Below are 21,059 nucleotides of genomic sequence, written 5' to 3' on the forward strand. Positions count from 1 at the left end.
TTTACAAACATGGTTTTTTGTCATGCACAGCAGAGCACAGAGCTCTGGTACTTTGCCAGAAATATCACCCTTTCATCTATCTTCTCAAAAGAACCAAGAGCTTGCAAATGTATTAGACTGCAGATACCAAGATGGAAGGTTTTGCTACCTTCCAGGCTGGAAACTGAACACAGGCTAGGGTTCCAACCATAACATGTTTCTCACTATAGCTGCTTTGTTACCTGCATATATTCTAGCTAGAATATTCCAGCTAATAAATTCTAAGAAACACAGCTTACAAAATCTCAAAGAAAACACAATTTAGTTTAACTCATGAAGAGCCTCATTAGATTCTGAAAGTTATATCCAGTCCATTCAAGAAAAATCATAATTTGTGATCCATGTACCCCAAAACTCAGACATCTGATGTTTGATGCATGATATGCAGGAGCCCCTTTTTTTCCCCAGATTAACTTAAAATGTCATTCCGAAGTACCTAGTCTTTACAAAATATATTTATAAGAATAAAGAGAGTTAAAATATTGCATATCATTTATCAAACTATTCACCCACCTTTGCTTTGATCAAAGGGAGAAAGACCTTTACAGATCTCAAACACCAGCCTTTAGAGTCATCCCAAATTAACATTAAGAAGTTGAAAAAAAAATTTAAATACACCACATTTTTCAAAAAAGGTGCCTGTGTTGTTCCTCGTTTAATACTAGAATGTGTCAATAGTATTGAAGAAGTATCAGATACTGATTTTAAATTAGAAAAGATCTCTTTTAATTTTAGGATAGAATCTTGACTAAGAATGCCTTATCTTAAAATCAAGGCAAGCATATCATGTGAGATTCTCTGGTGGATGCCAGAAGCGAAGGAGATGATTACATTTACATACAGTTTAGTATTTCTATTTCAACCTCTCTATATGGAGGTACCAAATATGAAAGTACTTGTCCTTCGGTTAGTACATCCTAGGAACTCCCATGCACATGCCCAACATTCTTCCAAGTGTGGTGCTAGCACATCGCACCATCGTACATGATCAGTTTCAATCACCACATATGCATCAGTATCTTTTTACCTGTAATCCAGGACTTGGATGTTTTTGTATCCAGGTAGTCCTTCAAATACACTTTCCATCTATTTTGAGGGAAAAACAAAAAATTAACACAGATTTCCTCCACCCTACTCATTTAGTGAAAAATCAGGAAGTATTTTCAATATTTTCTAAAGATGTATCTGAGCTCTTATATCTAATAGGAGAAAAATGGTTGAATAGTCTCTCTCTTTATGGAAGAAGAGTTTTGGTGACATTGTTTCATTATTAGAAAAGAAAAAGTACGAAGAACAACATCCAGTGTTCCCCAAGAACTGTACAGAAACATTCGAAGGGGGGGGGAATTCAAACAGACTGCAGAGATCTGCACTGCCCATAGTAGACTGCATTCTTTCTCTTATTTATGCAGTACAAAGCCACCTCTGCCCAAAAGGTTTCCATTACCTCCCAAACCTCTCTGGATTAAAAAGAATTCAGGAAAATGCTTTGGACCTTAGCAACTTAAGAGGAGCAGCAGCAGCTGTAGGAACAGGGACCTCTTAGACTCCAAAGAGGCACTAATGCATTGCACAGTGCTAAACATGGCTCATCTCCACTGCCCTAAACACACAAAGGGCTCAGGAGTGATTGGCAGTGCTACTCAAAAAAGACAACTGGGGGCAGCAAAATGGCAGCACATGCAGGCCTAATCCAATAGTCAACTGTGTTACAGAGACAAAAACAAGAAATAGAATATTGAAGGGTCATGCTGGTTTGGGGTTTTTTGTTTCTCCCAAAAGATCCTTGCCAGTTGAGGATTATTTTTTACTCCTCAAATTCTTCTTCCCCTCCCCAGTCTCCCTATTTTTAAACTGTCTCTGGTGAGTCTTAAACAATCGAAGTGCTGCCGACTTTCTTTTTTTCAAAAGCTTCTTTATCCAAGCACAGAGAAAACCAGGCAAGGGATCAAAGGAGTGGAACATCCATGTGCCAGGTGGCCTCTGTCCCATCTGACATTTCTTCCACACACACACACTATGGCATTGCTACTTGGCCACACAACTAGGAAAATTAAGATGTCTAGCCTATGCTAGCAACTTGTGACAGTTGTAGCGATGCTTTTTGGCTGCAGTGAGGCGTACATCTCTTTCCCATCTGGCCCAGCATCTGGCACAGGGTTAGCCCCAGTAAAAGGGATTCAACAGAGAGCCCCAACTAAATGGGACTAAGAAGGAAGCGAAGCCAGAGAAAAGATAAGCCTCATGATGCACTGCTGTATGGCACCCTAGATGACTCTCCCAAGAGAAAGGGAAGAAACTCTCTGCCCCAAGAAAATGATGCTAATAAAATTACCATCATTATAGACAAAAATATTGGAAACAATAGGGAGAGGAAAGTTAGGAGACAGCAGTATGATCATATTTTAAACATGCATTTGTATATTGGTGGGCCAGTAACTTTATTTGTAGCGTACAAATTAAAAGATTGAATTTTAATTAAAATTAAATTAGCTTGAAATCAAGTTTTAATAAATCATACATATATGTGTATATGTATATATTTATATGTATATGCACATACGTATTTTTTCTTTGAAGTAGGTGCCTAGCAGTCTAAACCATGGTTCATTCCCACTGACTCCAATGGGATTTAAGCCTGTGTTTAAGAACTGGCTGGAGAGTTTTAAAATGTGCTCACATGCACTGCTGATTCTGGGCATAAATGAGGAGCAAGAGTTGTCTTGGCAGCCTAGATTTCAGAGAGTATCTCCCTGCAGTGCACAACGATTCATCCGAAGAAATGTCGCTCCTGAGCAGAAGTAATGAATGAGTTCTGCTGTTTGCGACTTCTTCCGATCACCTACTCTGTATAGACAGATTCTCTAGACTGATGCCAGAGTTTCTTCTACAGTTCAAAATCTGGATGCTGTGTAATCGTTAAGATATTCTATATCCCATTTCAGTGCTCAGCTTCTGTAGGAGACACAGAGCATGCCCACACAGGCAGATGCTGATGGACCTGTACACCTTCTGCCTGTACTCCACGTTAGTGCTGCGCTATACCTGAATTACTCGAGCTGCCTTCCAGCACTGCCTCAGCACAGGTTGGCGGCTCTGAACTGCAGTCAATTCATGTCCTGCCATTTGAGAGTGCAGGCAGGCTGATTTGCTAAGACCCTCAAATTATCTTTTTCACTCCCCAGTTTCAAACCAACTATATTACAGAAGAATTCAAACTGGACAATGAGATTAGAAAGCACTGAAATAAACTCTAGGCAGACTGGTCACTAGAGAGATGTTAAATGTATCTTTAACATTTTCAAGTCCTAAAACTTTAAGAACTAATGAAGTTGCATCAAGAGGCAAACAAGAGTCTTGGCACTTCTCTGTGAGTTAAAAGCTCTACTGCAGTAACACACGGACAGGGAGAGGTACTGAAAAATTCTGAAAGGGTGGTAAGGACAAAGTTAGCCCTGGTAGAAATAGGTCTTTAAGAGGACTAAAATAAGTGGAAAAGTTTTTCATGTATTAATAACATCTGGCTTAGTTTCTTTTGCTAACACGAGGCAAAATAAATTAAGGAAATCAGAAAATGGGGGAGAGAGAGAAAGCAGTCCCTCAGAAAAGTCCCATTTAGAGTATGTCCCCATTCAGGGGTTCAGCATAATTTTCTCATCCTCCTAAAAGCATACTTTTACTTCTTTTGCCTGAAAAAATGATAGCAGGCTATTTCATGAGAAACACAAAAAGAAAACTAGAGTAATTGGTCTTTGGCAACTGGTATGCTACACACAATGCATGGCACTCCGCTACTCCAAAAAGGGCAGCATGTCAGACAGAACAGTGTATTCTCATAGTGGGTGAATATTTTCCAGCCTGCCTCAGGTAACAAAAGCCTTTAAGCTGGTCCTGCAGAGCCCATGAGAAAAAGGCAGTCCTAACACAGGTGCTATGTGCTACTATTGCTTTGCAGAGCCAGCAAAAAGAAAAAGGAAGTCAGGGAAGCTAATCACCTGAGAAATGAATCGTTCAGACAGCAGTTGATGCTTCACAGCAGCTGGGTCGCTCAGCTCCTCGCTGTATTTTTCATCAGCAATCAAAACGCTGAACTCAATTATCTGCTCAGTTACAGGTCTCACTGGTTTCTCATCCTGCTTCTTAATCTCATTATTGATCTGGAAGGGAAGGAAGAAGGGAGAAAACAAGAAGTGATTTAATGCCTTTTTTTGTTTGTTATTTCCCAAGAAATAAATCCTCGTTACTCACCACAGACCAGATTCCTACCTATCCTGGATTTATTCCATGTAAAGAGCATCCCTAGATATGTATATGTACATATGGTTTCCCATCCATCAACAGCACACTACATTCCTAAACTTGGGTCCAAACATCTTTCTTATGTGGGCCAGAAACTTCTCCAGCTGCTGCAAACCTGGATGTTTCTCTGGCTCTTGATGGGGCAGAAAACCTGAAGTCCTCTCCATAAATGCTGCGTGGACAGGAACACCTCAGGGCACTACTGGTGGGTGACACTGATGGTCACAGATACACTTAATGACATGTGAAACCTGCAGTCCAAAGCACAGCAATGCTCACTTGAGCCATCAGCATACCTGTTTACCTTGCACTATAACAGAGTGCTCATGAAGCCTCAGGGACAGAGGCGGCAACTAAGGAGGCAATCTACTAAGCAAGAACATTTTTTGAGAATTCTTGTATTGCAGATAATTCTATTTCTACCTTCCATTTGCACATATTTACTTTAGTGCAAGGCCATCTAGTTGACCTCAGCTACAAACAGAAAAACAGTTGTGTGGGATGTTCGTGAGGCAATTTAAAGTGCAACTATGGACACATGAACAGCTCACTTAAGCCCAGTCAGCAGTAGGCCGATTTACCCAAAATTTACTTATTTATCACAAGGCTCCTACTTACTATTCCACCTGGAAGACAAGTTCCCTTTGCCAAGGTCTACATTCAGAACACCCTGTGTTGTTCAGCCTCAGCAAGTGAAGGATCCCCCCCAGCTATACAGCAGGCACTGGGGGATCTGCAGGGACCTCTGCTGAGCTGAAGTGGTGGGCTTCAACTGGTAAGTCTACAGTTGCCCAAGAAGCCCCGCAGCAGTGGCTGTGCAATGCATCAGGGAAGCATGTAGCTATCATGGCTGCCGTGGGCAGCAGTGAATTCCAAGTTTTAATCTAATTTAAATGACTGAGCAACACAGGAAGAACACTTTCTGCTTAGTTCCCTAGTATTTTACAACCAGCATACTATTCCTTGTGGTATACTGAAAGACATGAGAAAAAACAGATCTTGTTTCATGGTTTTATTCTAAAACAAAAAATTGAGATTTGTGGGGGAGGGAAGGGAAGGCTGGCTTAAGTTAACTTTAGCCAAATAGCCAAATGTCTTTGGCTATTTACATGCAGTTGTTGCTTTTTCCCCATTAAAAAGGAAAAAAGAGAGCCAACAAAACAGACTGAAAAGGTCTGCAAAACTGCAGCCTGTGTATGTATGGTGCAGGAAATGGAAAAACCTTTCTCCAGAAAGTTTAGCTGCCACCAGTGAGCAACTTATACATCATTTAGTTAAATTCTCTTCTTCCCCCCCCGCCCCCCATCCCTTTTTTACTAGATAACTTTAAGGACCATAATGACTGGTACACTACTTAAAGCTAGTTAGCATTTGAGATATACATACTTGGCAGGCATATATGTGCTACTACTATATGGCTGTTTGCAACGCTGTGTAGTTTCAATCATTTATCAGTCCCCCAAAACCAAAAGTACAGTCAACATTTTAGTGCAGAAGATGAGCTTTGCTTATTCTTGGTCTTGTAATGTGCAATGCATTTTGGCTGCACAGAGCAATGATGAGGTGTGATGTAACTGTATCGAGTGAAAACACTGTAGCAGCAACAATCTAATTCTGGGTTGGGGTTTTGTTTTTTCTGATTTACTGAGTGGTCCTATTCTCTGCTCAGGCAGAAATACTTCAGGCAGGTCTGTTTCGAAAAAGAATAATGGTGTACATGGGACCAAACCACAAGCGTTCTTGGTACGTAACATAAAGTCAGACCCTGGACTTGAGTCAGAAGCTGTCTGCCTGTTTCATATTCAGTATTTATTCTTGGAAGCACAGTATCAGAGCTTCACAGTCAGCCCTGAAAACTCTAGAAGAAAGTACAGTTTGGCCCAGCTTTGTTTCATGGCCATACTAGGCTACAGAACAGTGCACAGTTAAACCCAGCACCATAAATCAGCTTCTACTTATATGCAGCATGTGCAACTTTGTAAGCTTCTCAGTAAATCCACTGACAGTTTCACGTTTATAAGAAAACAAAAGCCAGCTGATTCGTACCACTGGTTTGCAAAATTTTCTTCAGTCATGTAGGCCCACGAATACTGCAATTGGATTCTAGAGTTTGGGCTTAAATTTTAATCCAGAGGAGCTGTTTCCTGGAAGCAAATACTTCCCTGGGACCTAAGTGGTGGTCAGCACTTCTGAAAGCCAGCTCACTTTTACAGAGACATTTTAAGTAGTTGATGTAGGCTTCCCTGTGCTGGGAGTTTCGTTTAAATGTCAAGGTAAGGGTGACTGTAAGATGATAAATAAAAGTTCATCTATGTCAGAAGAGGAAAAGGAGCAGAGAATCGGAGGGAATCTTCAAGGCTACCCAGGCCACCTCTCTGCCGTCCTACACGATTGTACCACATGGACCTTCGAAACACTACTACAGCAAGTTAAGGTGTATTGTGTTTCCATAGGAATAGTAATGCTCCGCATTCTTGGAGCTCTCAGAAGCCCTAAGCATTCCCTGTCTAGTCCTATGTCACTAGCAAAATCCTCACCTGATAGCTCAATTGATCTGTTCCCTCTCACTGTCGGGGAAGCGGCATTGCAAAGCCTCTGCAAATGAAAAAATACCTACCCAGGAAATTATTTTAAAATTTTCTAAAGTTCATGCCCTGTTTTTATGAAATCTTAATTTGTGTTAATACACTATGCTAACACCACCTTAAGTACTAGGAAATGCAAATGACAACAATATTATTTAGGAAAGGCAACAGAATGCTGAACCAAATAAAAAAACCACTCACAGTAGTGTCTGCATCTTCGATCTCACGGACAGTACCACCCACAGGAGTCTCTACAGAGATCTCATGAGGGGGAGGAACATTGGCAGCTGCATCTGAGTTTGAAAGAGAGCAGTATTATTTTCTTTGGGGTTTTTTTTCATATACCCATGTACATGTAGATACACACAGAAGCAGTGTAACAGTAAAATTTTTACCAACAGTAAAATTTGATTCCTATTCCCATTATCATGACAGAAACAACACAGGAAACACCTGAGGAGCCTGAAGAAAAGTATCAAATGCACTAATCAGAATAAAATGCTAATGTTCTGTCTAAGCAGATATATTTTGGGGAACATGAAGTTAAGTGCGGTAAAAAGTACACAGAACTAATTTCTCAAGTAGGATTTTCATGATTCATACAATAACAAAATAATGTCAGCATATAACATGATCTCCAGATCACAAACAGCATTATTTGAGGTGCAAAAATTCACAGCTCTTTCTCAAATCCAAATACCATCGAATTTCTCAATTTTCTAGTAATTCAGAATCAGCTTTGACAGGAGTTAGATGAAAACTGACCTCTCAATGTGGTAACATCAGCATCCGAAGCTGGAGTTGGAGTCCCACTACCGCTAATAAAAATAAAATCAGAAATTGAAGTTGGACATGGTGAGAAAGTTTTATTAGTTTTTGATTTATCTGTGATTCTGCTGCCACACCAAAAAGCATGTTTGCAGAAGAAATTTGTCATGGTACTACTTTGCTGGTAACTTCATAAAAATTAGGCTTTGCAATATTTCAGTTATCTTTTGGAACTTAGATATTAGGTCACTTGCATCACACACAACACATCATGTGCTTCTCCGGGTTGCTAACCTCCTTATATTCCAACCGACTTGGAGTCCTGCCCAAAAATACATTTTGCCTTCTAGCAGTTTAGTAAAGGAAGCAAATGCGAAGACCAGAGATAAAACACAAAGATAACCTGTAATATTCTTTAAAATGTTCAGTTTTTAAAATACTCTCCAGTGCACTAAAACATCATAACTGTATTGAAATCACTGCAAGAAGATGGTTTCTTTTCATCATGACTTTTACTCTGCTTATTTGGAAATCTTCAAAAGGCATCAGTTTCACACACACATAAAACAACTCTAGGCCAAATGTGAAAAAAAGAAACATTTCAGATAAAAATCAGATGAAGACTGTCAGCCTGAAGAAAAACTAACAGCTTTGACATGGCTTTTACAGTAAATCCAAGCTCCTTGGGGCCATTGTGTAAGCCCTGAGCAACTGTCAAGTTACCAAGAGTGAAAGACATGCTCCGACAGAAACAAGTTTTTCCTGAATGAAGAAAAAATTATTTTTCAGGTTTGTCATATTTGTAATAAATACAGCCCAATCTGTAAGATTGGAAGTTTAAGTGCTGGAGAGAAACTGAACTTCAGGTTTCAGAAAAATCATTGAAGTTCATTGCATTGAGATATTTCTCTCACTTCTAAAGGAACTCCTTTTATACTGGTGGTCACGCTTGTGCTGTAAAATAAGCACTGCAGCAAGGAGTCCTCACTGTAATATAAGCAAGCGCTGATACTGTGTGAGCCATAGTTCCTAGCCTTGCCAGGTTTGATTTTTGATTCACATACTAGATTACTGGTCTTGCAGTCTGTCCCTCAGGCAAAACTCCACTCAAAGCTGATGGATATTTTGCCTCCTTCAGGACGTATAATCAGTCTCTGTATCAATCCAAAAACCAAAGCCTTCCAGCACCAGCCAGACAATCAGATCTAAAGTTACATACTAAAGATACCAGGGCACAAGCATATGATCAAACACATGACAGTTTCACTGAATTAATGTCTCAAACACCGTTTCTCCCCCTGCCTCTCACAGACACATAACACTTGCCAATAAACAGACCTGGAGACAAATCTGATGAATTTTCTATTTAAGTCAAGAATCTTTTCACCCATCCTTTCCCAGGAGGCACGGGCTAGTCCTGCGCATAATGATTAACTATACCAAAATACAGTAAATTCCGGGAATGTTAAACTGACAGGGCGAGATCTACATAACAATTATAAAATATTAACGAAGAATAAAATAGTCTCCAGATGTACAGAGCAGAAAATACTTATTCAAGAGTTTAAACAGCACCTTCATGTATTTTCTTGAACAACTAAAGTCGATGAGCTCTATGCAAGCTTTGAAATGTACAGTTATTTGTGTCTGCTTCCATCTCGTGGACACTGGTACCTGTTTTCAGCCAGCACAGTGCAAGGTAACTCTGCACCAATTCTTTGACAACCCTAGTAAATCCTGGAATGATTTCCAAGACTGGAAAGCCAAATTTTACTACCAAGCATAATTTAGACAAGATATCCTCTCATTCTGTCTGCCATTGCCATCACACGTATAAAGAGTCACAAGTAACTCATTCAAAAAACATCAATTTCTTTCTGCTAAAACAAACAAACAAACCAACCCACATTAAAAGGATTTAGATTTTCTTAAGAATGCTGGTTATATTTTAGAGGGATTTAGTTTCCTTACTTGTTTATCATCTCAGAACTGAAATAAAAACAATTGCTTAATTATTAATTAGTCAGAAGAAATGTTTTCCAATTAAATTCACCTAACTCCAAGGATACCTTACTCTTACCAATTTCAATAGGCATTAATTACACCTATACCACAGTCTCACGAAATCACAGCATCAGTAAATAAAGCATTTCAGTGCATGGTGTTTAATGATGGTATGTTCAGAAGCAAATATGTTTCTACTTTTGGGGAGAGGTGAAACAATCTGAAACAATACTTATTACAAACTGTTTAGTATAACTAACGTCAGAATAAAAACTCAACAAAGGCAGTGATGTGCAGTGAAACAACTCTGCTACAGGATTTGTAATGTTCCATTCAGCTGAGCCTTGTAGCAACCCCCTTTTCTCTAGAAGGGGACAATGAGAAACATGACTTGCTGTGGTAGGCTCTGAGCTCAACCTGAGACCCACAGGAGTCGATCCAGCTGCCCACGGGTCGGTGCCTACTATACTCTGAGGGGCCTCCAGGCGCTCCTGACCTCCAACAGGTCACCCACAGATCCCGTGTCATCCCTGCCAGCCTTCTGCAGATGTGCGCTGTAACTTAGGACATCTCAAAAGGACCTAAATGACTATCTGACCAGCTGAATTGAGCACCCAATTCTGTGGTGAGTTAGTCTTGGCCAAGGGCCAGATGCCCGCCCAGCCGCTCCCTCGCTCCCACTTCTCTATGAGACAAGGGAGAAAATAAGACGAAAAAGCTTCCGAGTCAAGATAAAGACAGGAAGATCACTTACCAATTACCTCCACAGGCAAAACAGACTCAGCTTGGGGAAAATTAAATTAATTTATTGCCTATTTAAATAGGTTTGGGTAGTGAGAAACAGACAAACGTTAAAACACCACCTATCCTCCACCCTTTCCCAGGTTCAGCTTCACTCCTGACTCCTCTACCTGGTGCGGGCTCTGCAGGGGCAGCAGTTCCTTCAGGAAACGTCTACCTGCTCCAGCATGAGTCCTCCCCGGGCTGCAGGGAATACCTGCTCCGCCATGGAGCGCCTCCTCCTCCTCCGCCTTTGACCTCGGTGTTCCCCATGCTGCCATTTCTCGTTCCTTGTGTTCCCTCCTCCTCTCCCTGTGCGGTGTTTTTGCCCGTTCTTACACACGCTTTCCCCGAGGCACCACCGCCCGTGACTGAGGGGGCTCAGCCGCACCCTGCGGCGGGTCGGCCGGAACCGGCTGGAACCGGCTGGAACCGGCTGTGTCGGGCTCGGGGCAGCCCCGGCCTCTCCTCACAGGGGCCACCCTGCAGGCTGCCAGCACCTGGGCACCCACACCCGGTATAGTTGTGTTTGCCAATGTACCCACACGATCGATTTTAACTAAGTTGCGTGAGTTTTTAAAGGAAAAATCCTCGAAGTAGACAAGAAAAAACAGAAAGAATGCTATGGTATAAATCACGTTTTCAAAAGAGGAGCAGTTTGCATATGGAAAAGCCTAAAATTAGCTTTCTAGAGTGGAGTACTACTTCTAGATTAGATTACTGGTTATAGACTTATCAAAATAAAATTCCCCATGTTTCAAAGGTCCCAGAGGACTGACTCTGTCACTGACCCAGACGAGCAGCAGCTCTCCAACAGGGTGCTTCGGTCAGTAACGTCAACTTAGGCACCGGGTTAGCCACGCGGTGGCAACCACAGACCAAACTGGCCCACGGGGCAACCGGGAGGGTGCTGAAAAACAAGGTGAGGATAAGGCCGCCGTCATTTACAGCGTAGCAACCCATCACCTTAAGCAGCAGCAGGCCACGCTCTTTGTCAAGGCCCGGTAATATATTCTTACTGGCACTGAGGGGCTTTGAAATACAAGCCCCCAAGAGCGAACCAATTTTCTGACAAAATTCCAGCTCACAGCTAGCTTAAAGTTAAAAGCCAAGGGCTTAAATAACACCTAGTAACACCCTAATCAATCTAATCAAGCAAGACCAGTCAAGTACTAAATACGGTCAAATTAACAATAATCACTTTTTCTTGGGACAATAAAAACACTGTTTTATGAAGCTGTGCTATAATCAATCTCACTTTATGCACAACGTTGTTTTTTCATTGCTTTACCAGAACGGTGAGATTTGCTTTCTTTTTGCATCCATTTCTTTTTGCCTTCTGCTTCCCCTTCAACACTTTAATTTTTCAAATGTCCACTTTATTAATCTCCTAAAAAAGCAGCAATTGTATAGTTACCTCTAAGAAAGTCACTCAAAATGCACATGACAATGCATATACTGATTTGCCTGAACACACTACTCTTCAAGGTAAACACAGATTCAAATTCCCTTTCAGTCACACTGTTTAAAATATAAGGGATTTTTTTTTTTGCCCCAGGATTAATCCAGGGCCCAGACTTTATTTTTAACTATACCTACGCAAGCAAGCCACTCCAGGTGGAGAGACTATATTCCAGCAAGAGCTTATTTGTGAATTTGAGACACATACATATGAAATGTAATTTCTATTGTCCTACCTGCATGAGTGATGCCCTGGACCACCTTGGCTGAGCAGTAAGCAAAATATAAAAACATACACATATGTATGGAGAGGCAGGAAAGAATATACACAAGCAGATGTCTAAGCAGCAGAACGAACAACACTGCACTGTGTTTCCTTGGCAGAAACAACTGGTTTCAGATCACGCAGCTCTGTTAGACACCAGGATCCAGGCAGGTATAAGACAAGACCCATAAGGGCCTCAGAAGTTGATCTGAAGCAAACAGTGCTTATGGACATCCTACACATATTAATACAGCAAACACAGCTCACAAATACAGCCTATATTCCCCTTTTTCAGACACCACAGTACATACTTCCATGGGACATCAGTCAAGACAGGAAAAGATTTGATAGGTTCCAGTCCACCAAAGCGTATAGAGTCCCATTGACTCATAGGCAACTGTAGAGCCTAAACAAGTTCTTTATGTGCAGCCATACTGTGTTATTAAGGAGAAATAGCACTCTGGACCTGTCAAATGGGGCATCGGTGACACCATTTCACCCCCCCATGAAATTTTATAAAGGTATTAGTTACATTTTTCGCTACATTACTCCTCCGCTTTTAACTCAACTCTGTGGTTGAAGAAGGTAACATCTTCAGATTTGTACTACACGTTCCAGACATCCATCAGTTCATCAATGATTGATGTAATTGCTTATCAATTTGAATGTCCTAAAGTCTAATTTGCTATGTCAAGCATTTATTTTTCTTAAACGTTATTATTTTAATGCTCACATTGCACAAAGAAGGAAAAACCATTTTACGGTCTGATTTTCTCCTTTTTAAATATTTTAATCACATGTCTTTGAACTAAGTAAGTATGCAATTTCAGAAGTATTTTTATGCAAGTACAGAATGCAAGACTGAGCCTTGTATTCAGATTTTTTTCCTTTTAAATTGTACTTGCATTTATCTTAATTTTCATTTAGGTAGTTCTTGAATTTTGACCTCTTTGGGTTTTAATTAAAGCAGGACAAACCTTTCATATTTGCTACCTGACAGTAGGGAGCACAAAAGAAAATACACAGCTGAAGAGGAACAGTGTGGAACTCTTCACATGGGGTAAAGCTGTGCAGATGCTCAAAAATTTCTGAAACGACCAATATCATTGCCAAGTCCACATGCAGACAGTAAAGGAACTCAGGTATGTTTCTACTTCACCGCACACAGAACTGCTGAACTGTTGAAATGATCCCAGCACGGAAGACAAACTTTTTCTTTCATGAAGCACATTTAGATAAGCACTACAAAATTTGAGTTGATACATCATCAACCATTGCTGCCACCACTGATGAAATATGGATCCTAAATTTGCCAATGTATTTCAAAGCAGAGAACATGGACAGAACACAGGAGGTCCAGACATGATTTATTGTGACTAATTTCAGTGAGTCCAGAATCAGCAAGTACCAGTCAGAAAGGACACATGCTTCTATTTATTTCATTTGACATTAATAGCCACTTCTGAAGAAGTAAAAAAGTAGTGCATTATATTCACCCTTTTCAACTATCCCATACTCCTTATCTTTTCTTCAGTATGTTATTGTGCATACAGCACTCAAGCAAGGCTATGTCATAAAAGCTCTAGTTTTCTACTGCAGCAATTTTGTGCTACTCCTTTGCCTTTAGTTGATTCTCAAGATCTGGCTTTTGACCCCCCAGGAATTAGACAAAACGACTATCCTATTGTCATGAGACATACTCCAATATTAAGAGAGCAACATTCATTATGCAAAATCCCGATGGGCTACTGAATAAAGCAATCATTTAAAGTCTTCAGCTGATGTAGTGCTTCCACACTTCCAACCAGGGCAAAACTCTACAACGTCCACTGGGCTGCTCTATACATATCTGGATTATGTCCCATATATTACTTTTCCTTTGAGATTTTCTCCTCAGTGATACTTAGTTTAATCCCTCAGTTCCTTAAAAGGCCAGGCTAGCTGAGTGTTTAACCTATGTGAATGCATCCACTAGCCTTACAGGAACAAACTTTCATCCTGCTGTTACGTAATTGTCAGTAATGCTGGACTGGGAGTTATTCTGGGAAGTAAATTACACAAGTACAAGCCACCTTTCTGTATGCTACAGAAAAACTATCCTAGCATTTAACTAGCTGAAACCAGCTCTTTCCAACTAGACAGAGACACAGTATTGACATCTAGGTAGGATTATAGGAGATGTATTAAATTATTTAAGTCACATCTTCAATTCTATAGCTGTTTATAGCTTTCAGCATAGTTTTGCTTTAATCTAGTTAGTGTAGTTAAAATGACCAACAGATATCAAGGGCCTGTCTTCTGTTCCAGATCAGCCCCAAATTAGAAATCATTTCACAGAAACAATTGTTTCATAGCAAAAAAGGACTGGTCAAAGCTCATAAAAAGAAAATACTCTTCTAGTTTCTTGTGCCTGGGCTATGTTCTAGGAAACGAACCTACTGCAAAATTTCCTATGTTCTTATCAGTGGGAGAAGAGACTGAGAAATACGCCTAGTGCTAGCCCTCCAAACTGAAATGACTGCTTCTGCACATTCATCAGAGAAACTGGGGTTCACCAGAGGATAAGTCAGAGCACCCCTGCTAGACCCCTGCTTCGAAGCATCCTCTGGAGAAGCCTGTCCTTCCCTGGCAATGTGGAAGCTTCACCTGAACATCTCATCTAGATACCCAAAGCTGGTGCTTTAGGATAGTCCTGCCATCCCTTGAGACATGAGACCAGGACAGTTCCCAGTTCTGACACAGATGGCACACCTGGGTGGCAAGACAGCCACATTCAAATCACAGCATCGCCCTGCACGGGACCAACCTCTCTCTGCACGTGTGGGTCAGCAGGCAACGACAGCACTGCCCGGGAAATGGCAGAACCGCACTCACGTCTCCTTCTGTGCAGGAGGCACTTGACACTGGATTTCCCACACTGTGCCTTAGGGACTGGGGGTGATCCTGGGTTGGGTACTTACTCTGTCTTCTTACAGAACATTTTAAAAAGGTCTTTATTTTATTCAGATGTGTACTGGGAGGTCTAATATATTCTTGCAGGAAATAATAACGTTGGCTGTTGGCAATACTGAGATGGCTCACTCACTGCTTTTGATGGAAGACGCCTGAAGTTAGATGAGACATCTTCTACCCATGACAGCCAATCGTGGCTTTGTTTTTATATGACTTTGGCTTACAAAGTTCACATCATAAACTGTGAATGCTCTATGATGTCCAGAACCCTCTTAGAATAAGTTTGGGGTTTTTAATATTGCCAAAATAATTTATATTAATTTCTTCCTGATGCTCCACTACACAAACCAAATCTACCTGTTTCTGTCTCACTGCTTCAGTCCTGTATCACTCTCTTCATGCTATAAACCACTATCATATCCAAGCACAAGACAAACAACTTTTATAGGTAAAGATATAGTAAAACCAAAGTTTAAACTGACAGTGAAAACAAAGATCCCATCCTAAAGCTATGAACAATCTGAATTAACATATACTGGGATAAAAGTGGTGTATTTTTGAGAGAGATGCAATACAGCCCCACAGTGAATTGAGTTGGGTAAAGTTTGGCAATTGTCTACTGGAGCCCTTTAATGCCTGTCACAAAGCACTCGATAAGATTACTTTTGTACAACATTAATCACTCTGATCCAACTTTCAATCAAATGTTGGGCTTTTTGCATTGTTAGGTTGTTTAGCACAGTGCATGCAGTGACTCTAGATTAATTAGTGTGAACTCTAATTCCTCTCATATATCTCTACATTTACTAGATTTCCTGAATGATCACATAGTGGGATACAGTAGGTATGTTTTCAAACTCAAACTTCTTCAGAAAGATGAATTTTTCAGAGTCTTCATCATTCAAACTGAGATAACTATCACTGAATTTACATCTTCTGGTAAGGTGTGGTTCCCATTCACGTTAAAAGTCAGTCTAGAGAATGACTGATGCTAACGAGAAAGAATCAGACCCACAAAGTTTACAAGGGCAAGTTTGTTTGTTTTTTTTTTTAATTTATTTTCTCTTTGAAAGGAAAAGCATATAAAAGTTTGGTCAATGTTGCATTCTCAACAGAGAAAGTTCTGAACAGGCGTACGCTACCCCGTTGACCTGGAGGCTTCGGGGATTGCTCGTCAGAGGAGCATTCAGCTCAATGGGACAGAGAGAAACCAATCTCTTAGGAATCACTTTTGCCCTTATCATCTCACGTTATTAATTTTAATACATAATGTTGTGGTTATGAAATCATTATAAGGATACCTAATTTGGGAAGTTGAGGGTTTTTTTTAAAGTCTAAGTGATTACTCTTCCCCGTAAATGAATTACTCATATTTATCACAGCTTTATGTGGCCTGTAAAGCAGGCAATTGAACCTGCCAATTTTTCAGATGAGTTCAGCACTAGGTTGTTTGGGTTTGAATTGCTCTAAAAATAACAGCTTAGATTAAATTCCAAGTAGGAATGGAGTAATAATAATTTGAACTGTTTTTTCCTTCCAGTTCAAAAAAGACATGAAAATAACAGGTCAAGTTCAGGTTTGCTTTGGTAAAAAGAAGCCACAATTCAGACTAATTTTCATTTTTATTGCCTTGTTAAAAGTGTGAGGAGCCCAAGCAGTCAATTCCCTTGTAACTGTTTTTAGAGGACATCTCTCAAAAGTTTTCTTAAAAAGCATTTCAAAAACATTCCACTTTTTTGCTTTTTGTAATGATGACGAGGACTAACTTAAAGCCTTTGGGAAAGGCTCCCTGGATAACCGGAACACTAACACAAGTAACTATGGACACATCTCTTTCCCAAAATAGATTTCCCCCACTAAACCTCTTCAGGTAAATAGCCTGCATCTGTGCCTGACGGCCAACAAGGTGATGACATTCTTAAGCAAAAGTACAAGCCCCAGATCGGCTGAGATATTTTGAGCGTGCCAAGCATGCCATGACAGAGCTTCACATGCAAGAACCACAGGATTTCTCCACCACACTTTTTTATATGCCCTTTTGCACAAAAGTGAATTTCGTTCATCTTCAGTGCACAAATCAACTCCAGCAGCAGCAAGAACTGGAGAAAGGACCGATCAGGAGCCTTTAAAAAGGGAAAATTACTTACCCACATGACCAATCAGTGCAGGAGCTGACAAGAAGAAGAGAGAAAAGGTTACAAAATGTCACAACTCAGCCCTGCTGTTATCCCCAGAGAGAATAAAATGCAAGGCAAACACAGATACTCACCTGCCCATTGCTTCCTTTGTATAGGACAGTTTCTAGAAAACAAACAAACAAGCAAATCCTAAGTATATTTGAGTATCATAAGATGAAAGGAATTGAAATGCATTTTATACCTCTTTGTTTCCTCCCCATACCAAAATAATTCTCTTTTCTTTGTTCCACGTTCATTTGTTAAGTTCAAAATTTATTAACAAAGTCCCTGCTGAAAAGAAAATATATCCTACATTTCCAAAACAGAACTGAAACTCAACAACAGACACTGTAAAGAGCACTAGGTTTGTGTATTGGTTTGTCAGAAGATGCTCTGCGTTTCTGCATTTTTCCTGCATTGTTCTGCAGGAACAATGTTCTCTCACCTTAGAGGAGGCTAGCAATAAGATCCTTTTAAGCAAGACGTCTTAAGAAATACAATATTACTTCTGCCACTTGTATGTAGATTTAAAACCATCCTTTTGAAAGTACAGTTACAGCTTACAGTAACATAGTAGGATTAGTCTAATGACTTTGTTTATGGTTATACGAGTGACAGGGATGACTTTTTCATTTATTTGTGTATAAAAATTAAGGCAGGGCTACACAGCTCACAATTTTTCATCAAAATTCTTGTGGTATTAGTGCCCTTGGTACTAGAGAGGAAACATGGGAGTTTGTGAGGAACCCCACAAGAAGTGGAGGAGATCCTGAGCTGTATCCTGCTGCTGTACCAATATGAACAGAATATAAAATACTTATAGAAGATTACTGTCCAGCCACAAAATTTCTGTTTCTCTCTCATTTGGGGGGAAAAGAGATTGTTTGGTGGTTTGTTTATCAGGCTGGCTTTCTTTACATAATCAATGCAGATCTATTTTTCAGTAAAAAGTCAACCCAAAGTGGATCAATTAAAATATCTACTTTGAAGTTAAATTACAATAAACTTAGCACGTACTATTTCCACTTTGAAAGCTTCTCTGCAGAACATCCATATATATTTAGTAACCTAAGGACTGTCACTCTAAGCTATCCTGGTGATTCTTTTTGTAAAGAGGGGGTGAAAAGGCAAAAGAGACTTTTTGCACAGGTTAGCCTGCTCATTCTCTTCACTTGTGTTTCTAAGGAAGTCTAGAAGTTCAGTCTTTATTGATTTGGAGCCATGTCAATGACTACCTTTCTCTTCTTTCCAGGACATCTGCGGACAGTAAGTGTGATCACAGTTAGAACGGCAGGCAGCCTGGCTATCAGCCTGAGGAGGGCTTGCCAAAATACTAATTTCAGTCAATTTGCTTTTCAGCATGTCCTTTGGCCAACCTTTATTATACAAGTCCATTAAATGAAGTATTTGGAGATACTTTAGTATGAAAAACTAAGACATGGCAAGACCAGTTTTAAGTGACAAACACAAACTAGCAAGACTAGGTAGTCTACAGTGAAAAGTCGAACTCAGGGCCACTAAAACTGTATTAGACTTTGGGTATTTTTTTTAAGGGGCCATGACGTTGCTCTATACAGTGCTTGTACTCAGCTTTAGTGTGCTGGGATCTGCAAGGAATAGAGACACTGATTCCCTCTCTACAAGCTTTTGGACGGTTATATATTAGTAGCCTGTATAGTAAAAGGTGTTTGTTCATTAGTAAAAGAGACTTTCTTCCGTGCTCAGTCAGTCAAGGCAGTTTGTAGGTGCTATTAAAACCAGACGTGGTTATTTGGGGCCCCGCACATCTTTTTAATACCACCTGGTAGTCTGTACCCAGCAGCTTTAGTCACTGGTCCACAAAGGCCATTGACAGCAGAGGTCAGTAGAGCCCTGTTCATTTCCTAGAGCAAGGAAACAGAGATGCCCCAGGGAGGGGTGCCTTGGCCAAAGCTTGGCCAAAGCAGGGCAGCCTGAGGAGCTGGTAGCACCCAGCTTTCCTGAGCCTGGGTCCCAGGACTTAACCAATATGTCTTGTTATTTCCAAGTCTTCTATTCAATAAATTATAAGAAGAACTTAGAAGAACCAACCTGAAATGCCAAATTATTATTTTAATGGCCAAGGCCTAGAATAACAAACATGACACACTGTCTCCACATCTACACTTTAAAAAAAGGCATCAAACTACCAAGTTCGCATCCGGTTTTGTAGTAAACTAGCAAAGCCTAATACTGTATGATTGGCTTTCAATGACAGCCTCTGCATAGGGTAGCTGGACTATTCCTTAATTCACCTAGTTCAGGACAGAATATTCTCTTCATTGCAAATCATATCTTTTGTGAAATAAAATAGCTTTAAAGGATTACATGCTTTAAATGACTGTTTAAATGACCTGACTTTTCACCATGCTTTCTCAGATAAAACCTCCCACTGGATTCAATAGCAGCTTTAAGAAATAATGGTAAAGATTGTCATCCCTACCTTTGGTTGCTACAAAATGCCGTGAAGCTATTGCAACAACAACAACAAAAAGCATGAACTGTAAATACACATGAGTTGATAAAAGAATTATCAGTCATCCATTAAAACCCACATGCCAATGCAAAGCTTGCGCAGAGATTATTATCATCTTGCAGCTTTACATCACAGGTAAAATCTTAGGTTTTACAGTAAATTCAAAAGGAAAGTATGATCTCAATACCCAATCTTCTGTTTCTTACAGTCTACAGAGGGCTGAAAAACAGATTCACACACTTTGGATCAGTCCTACAGACTGAAATATAAGACTTGTTTTTTAATAGTGTTAAATGGTTTGGTTTTTCTTCAACTGAGGGTGTGAAAATGAAGCATCCCCCTATCGCTAAGCTGGCATGGTCTGCAATAGTTTGTAGTGTGATTGCCTTCCTCTCTCTTAAATGTCTAATTTGCATTCCAGTCTGGGGTGGGGGCAAGCACTGACATATTTGAGTTTCATGGCAAACAGACACCTTTTCCCCTTAATTAGAAGCCAAGGGCTCTAGAGTTCTAATATTGGCTTGGTTTCTCATTTAGTACAGAACAGCCTTTGCCAAATCACACCTCTCTGGCTCAGTTCCCTCATTAACAAGACGGGGTTATAAACATACCTACCACACAAGGATCTGCAAGGATTAACATCTTTACCCTTTGAATACTTGAAGTGATCTATAAATAGTTCTACATAGCAGGAGCAGCCACACCAAAGCTCAAGGGAATGGCTTTTACTCAGTGAAGCTACCTCTAGCAGATGCTTTGTATAAAGTTAGTTCTCTTGAAGCAAGACCTTCATAACATTATTATACCAATTCTTCTAAAGCTGGGAGCCGAGTTTTGTGTCAGTTGCACTAGCACTTGCCTTTCTCAACAGACCACAGTTAAGTTTTATATAATGCAAAATTATCACAAATTAATACAGTCCATAGCATTAAATACAGGCTACCACAATACCACAAATCACATACAGTACTGACTGGATGGATGAGCTTCTGTCAACTCATGAACTTTCAGAAAAGCAATTATATGGGATTGTCTTGTCTGATCCTGAGACACGATCATTATGCACAGAAGACAAAATATCTTGGAGATAATTCCAGGCAGGAGAAAAAGGTGGAGGAAATGTCAAGGAGAACTTTAATAATCTCATATTAGTTTAATCCCATCTGTGTAGGACTGTACCAAGCACATTTGATTTAACCCACCTGTACACATCATTTCCAACAGGAAAGTCATAC

General features: G+C 40.2%; 1 protein-coding gene across 5 annotated transcripts in view; it reads right to left on the minus strand.

Moving 5' to 3' along the window:
• Window positions 1–21,059, minus strand: part of IMPG2 (interphotoreceptor matrix proteoglycan 2) — a 63,373-nt gene that overhangs the window by 17,137 nt on the left and 25,177 nt on the right. For all 5 annotated transcript variants that reach the window (XR_003924449.2, XM_041124663.1, XM_030021075.2 and 2 more), the window contains exons 4-10: window positions 17,423–17,454; window positions 17,301–17,324; window positions 12,173–12,202; window positions 7,689–7,741; window positions 7,125–7,216; window positions 4,035–4,196; window positions 1,067–1,125 (exon numbers count right to left, since the gene is read on the minus strand). Coding sequence is in view for 4 of the 5 variants with exons in the window: in XM_041124663.1 (XP_040980597.1) it covers window positions 1,067–1,125; window positions 4,035–4,196; window positions 7,125–7,216; window positions 7,689–7,741; window positions 12,173–12,202; window positions 17,301–17,324; window positions 17,423–17,454 (452 nt within the window). In the remaining variant the exon portion in view is untranslated. The remainder of the gene's footprint in view (window positions 1–1,066; window positions 1,126–4,034; window positions 4,197–7,124; window positions 7,217–7,688; window positions 7,742–12,172; window positions 12,203–17,300; window positions 17,325–17,422; window positions 17,455–21,059) is intronic.

This window comes from Aquila chrysaetos, chromosome 7, assembly GCF_900496995.4.
Source record: "Aquila chrysaetos chrysaetos chromosome 7, bAquChr1.4, whole genome shotgun sequence".
NCBI lineage: Eukaryota > Metazoa > Chordata > Aves > Accipitriformes > Accipitridae > Aquila > Aquila chrysaetos.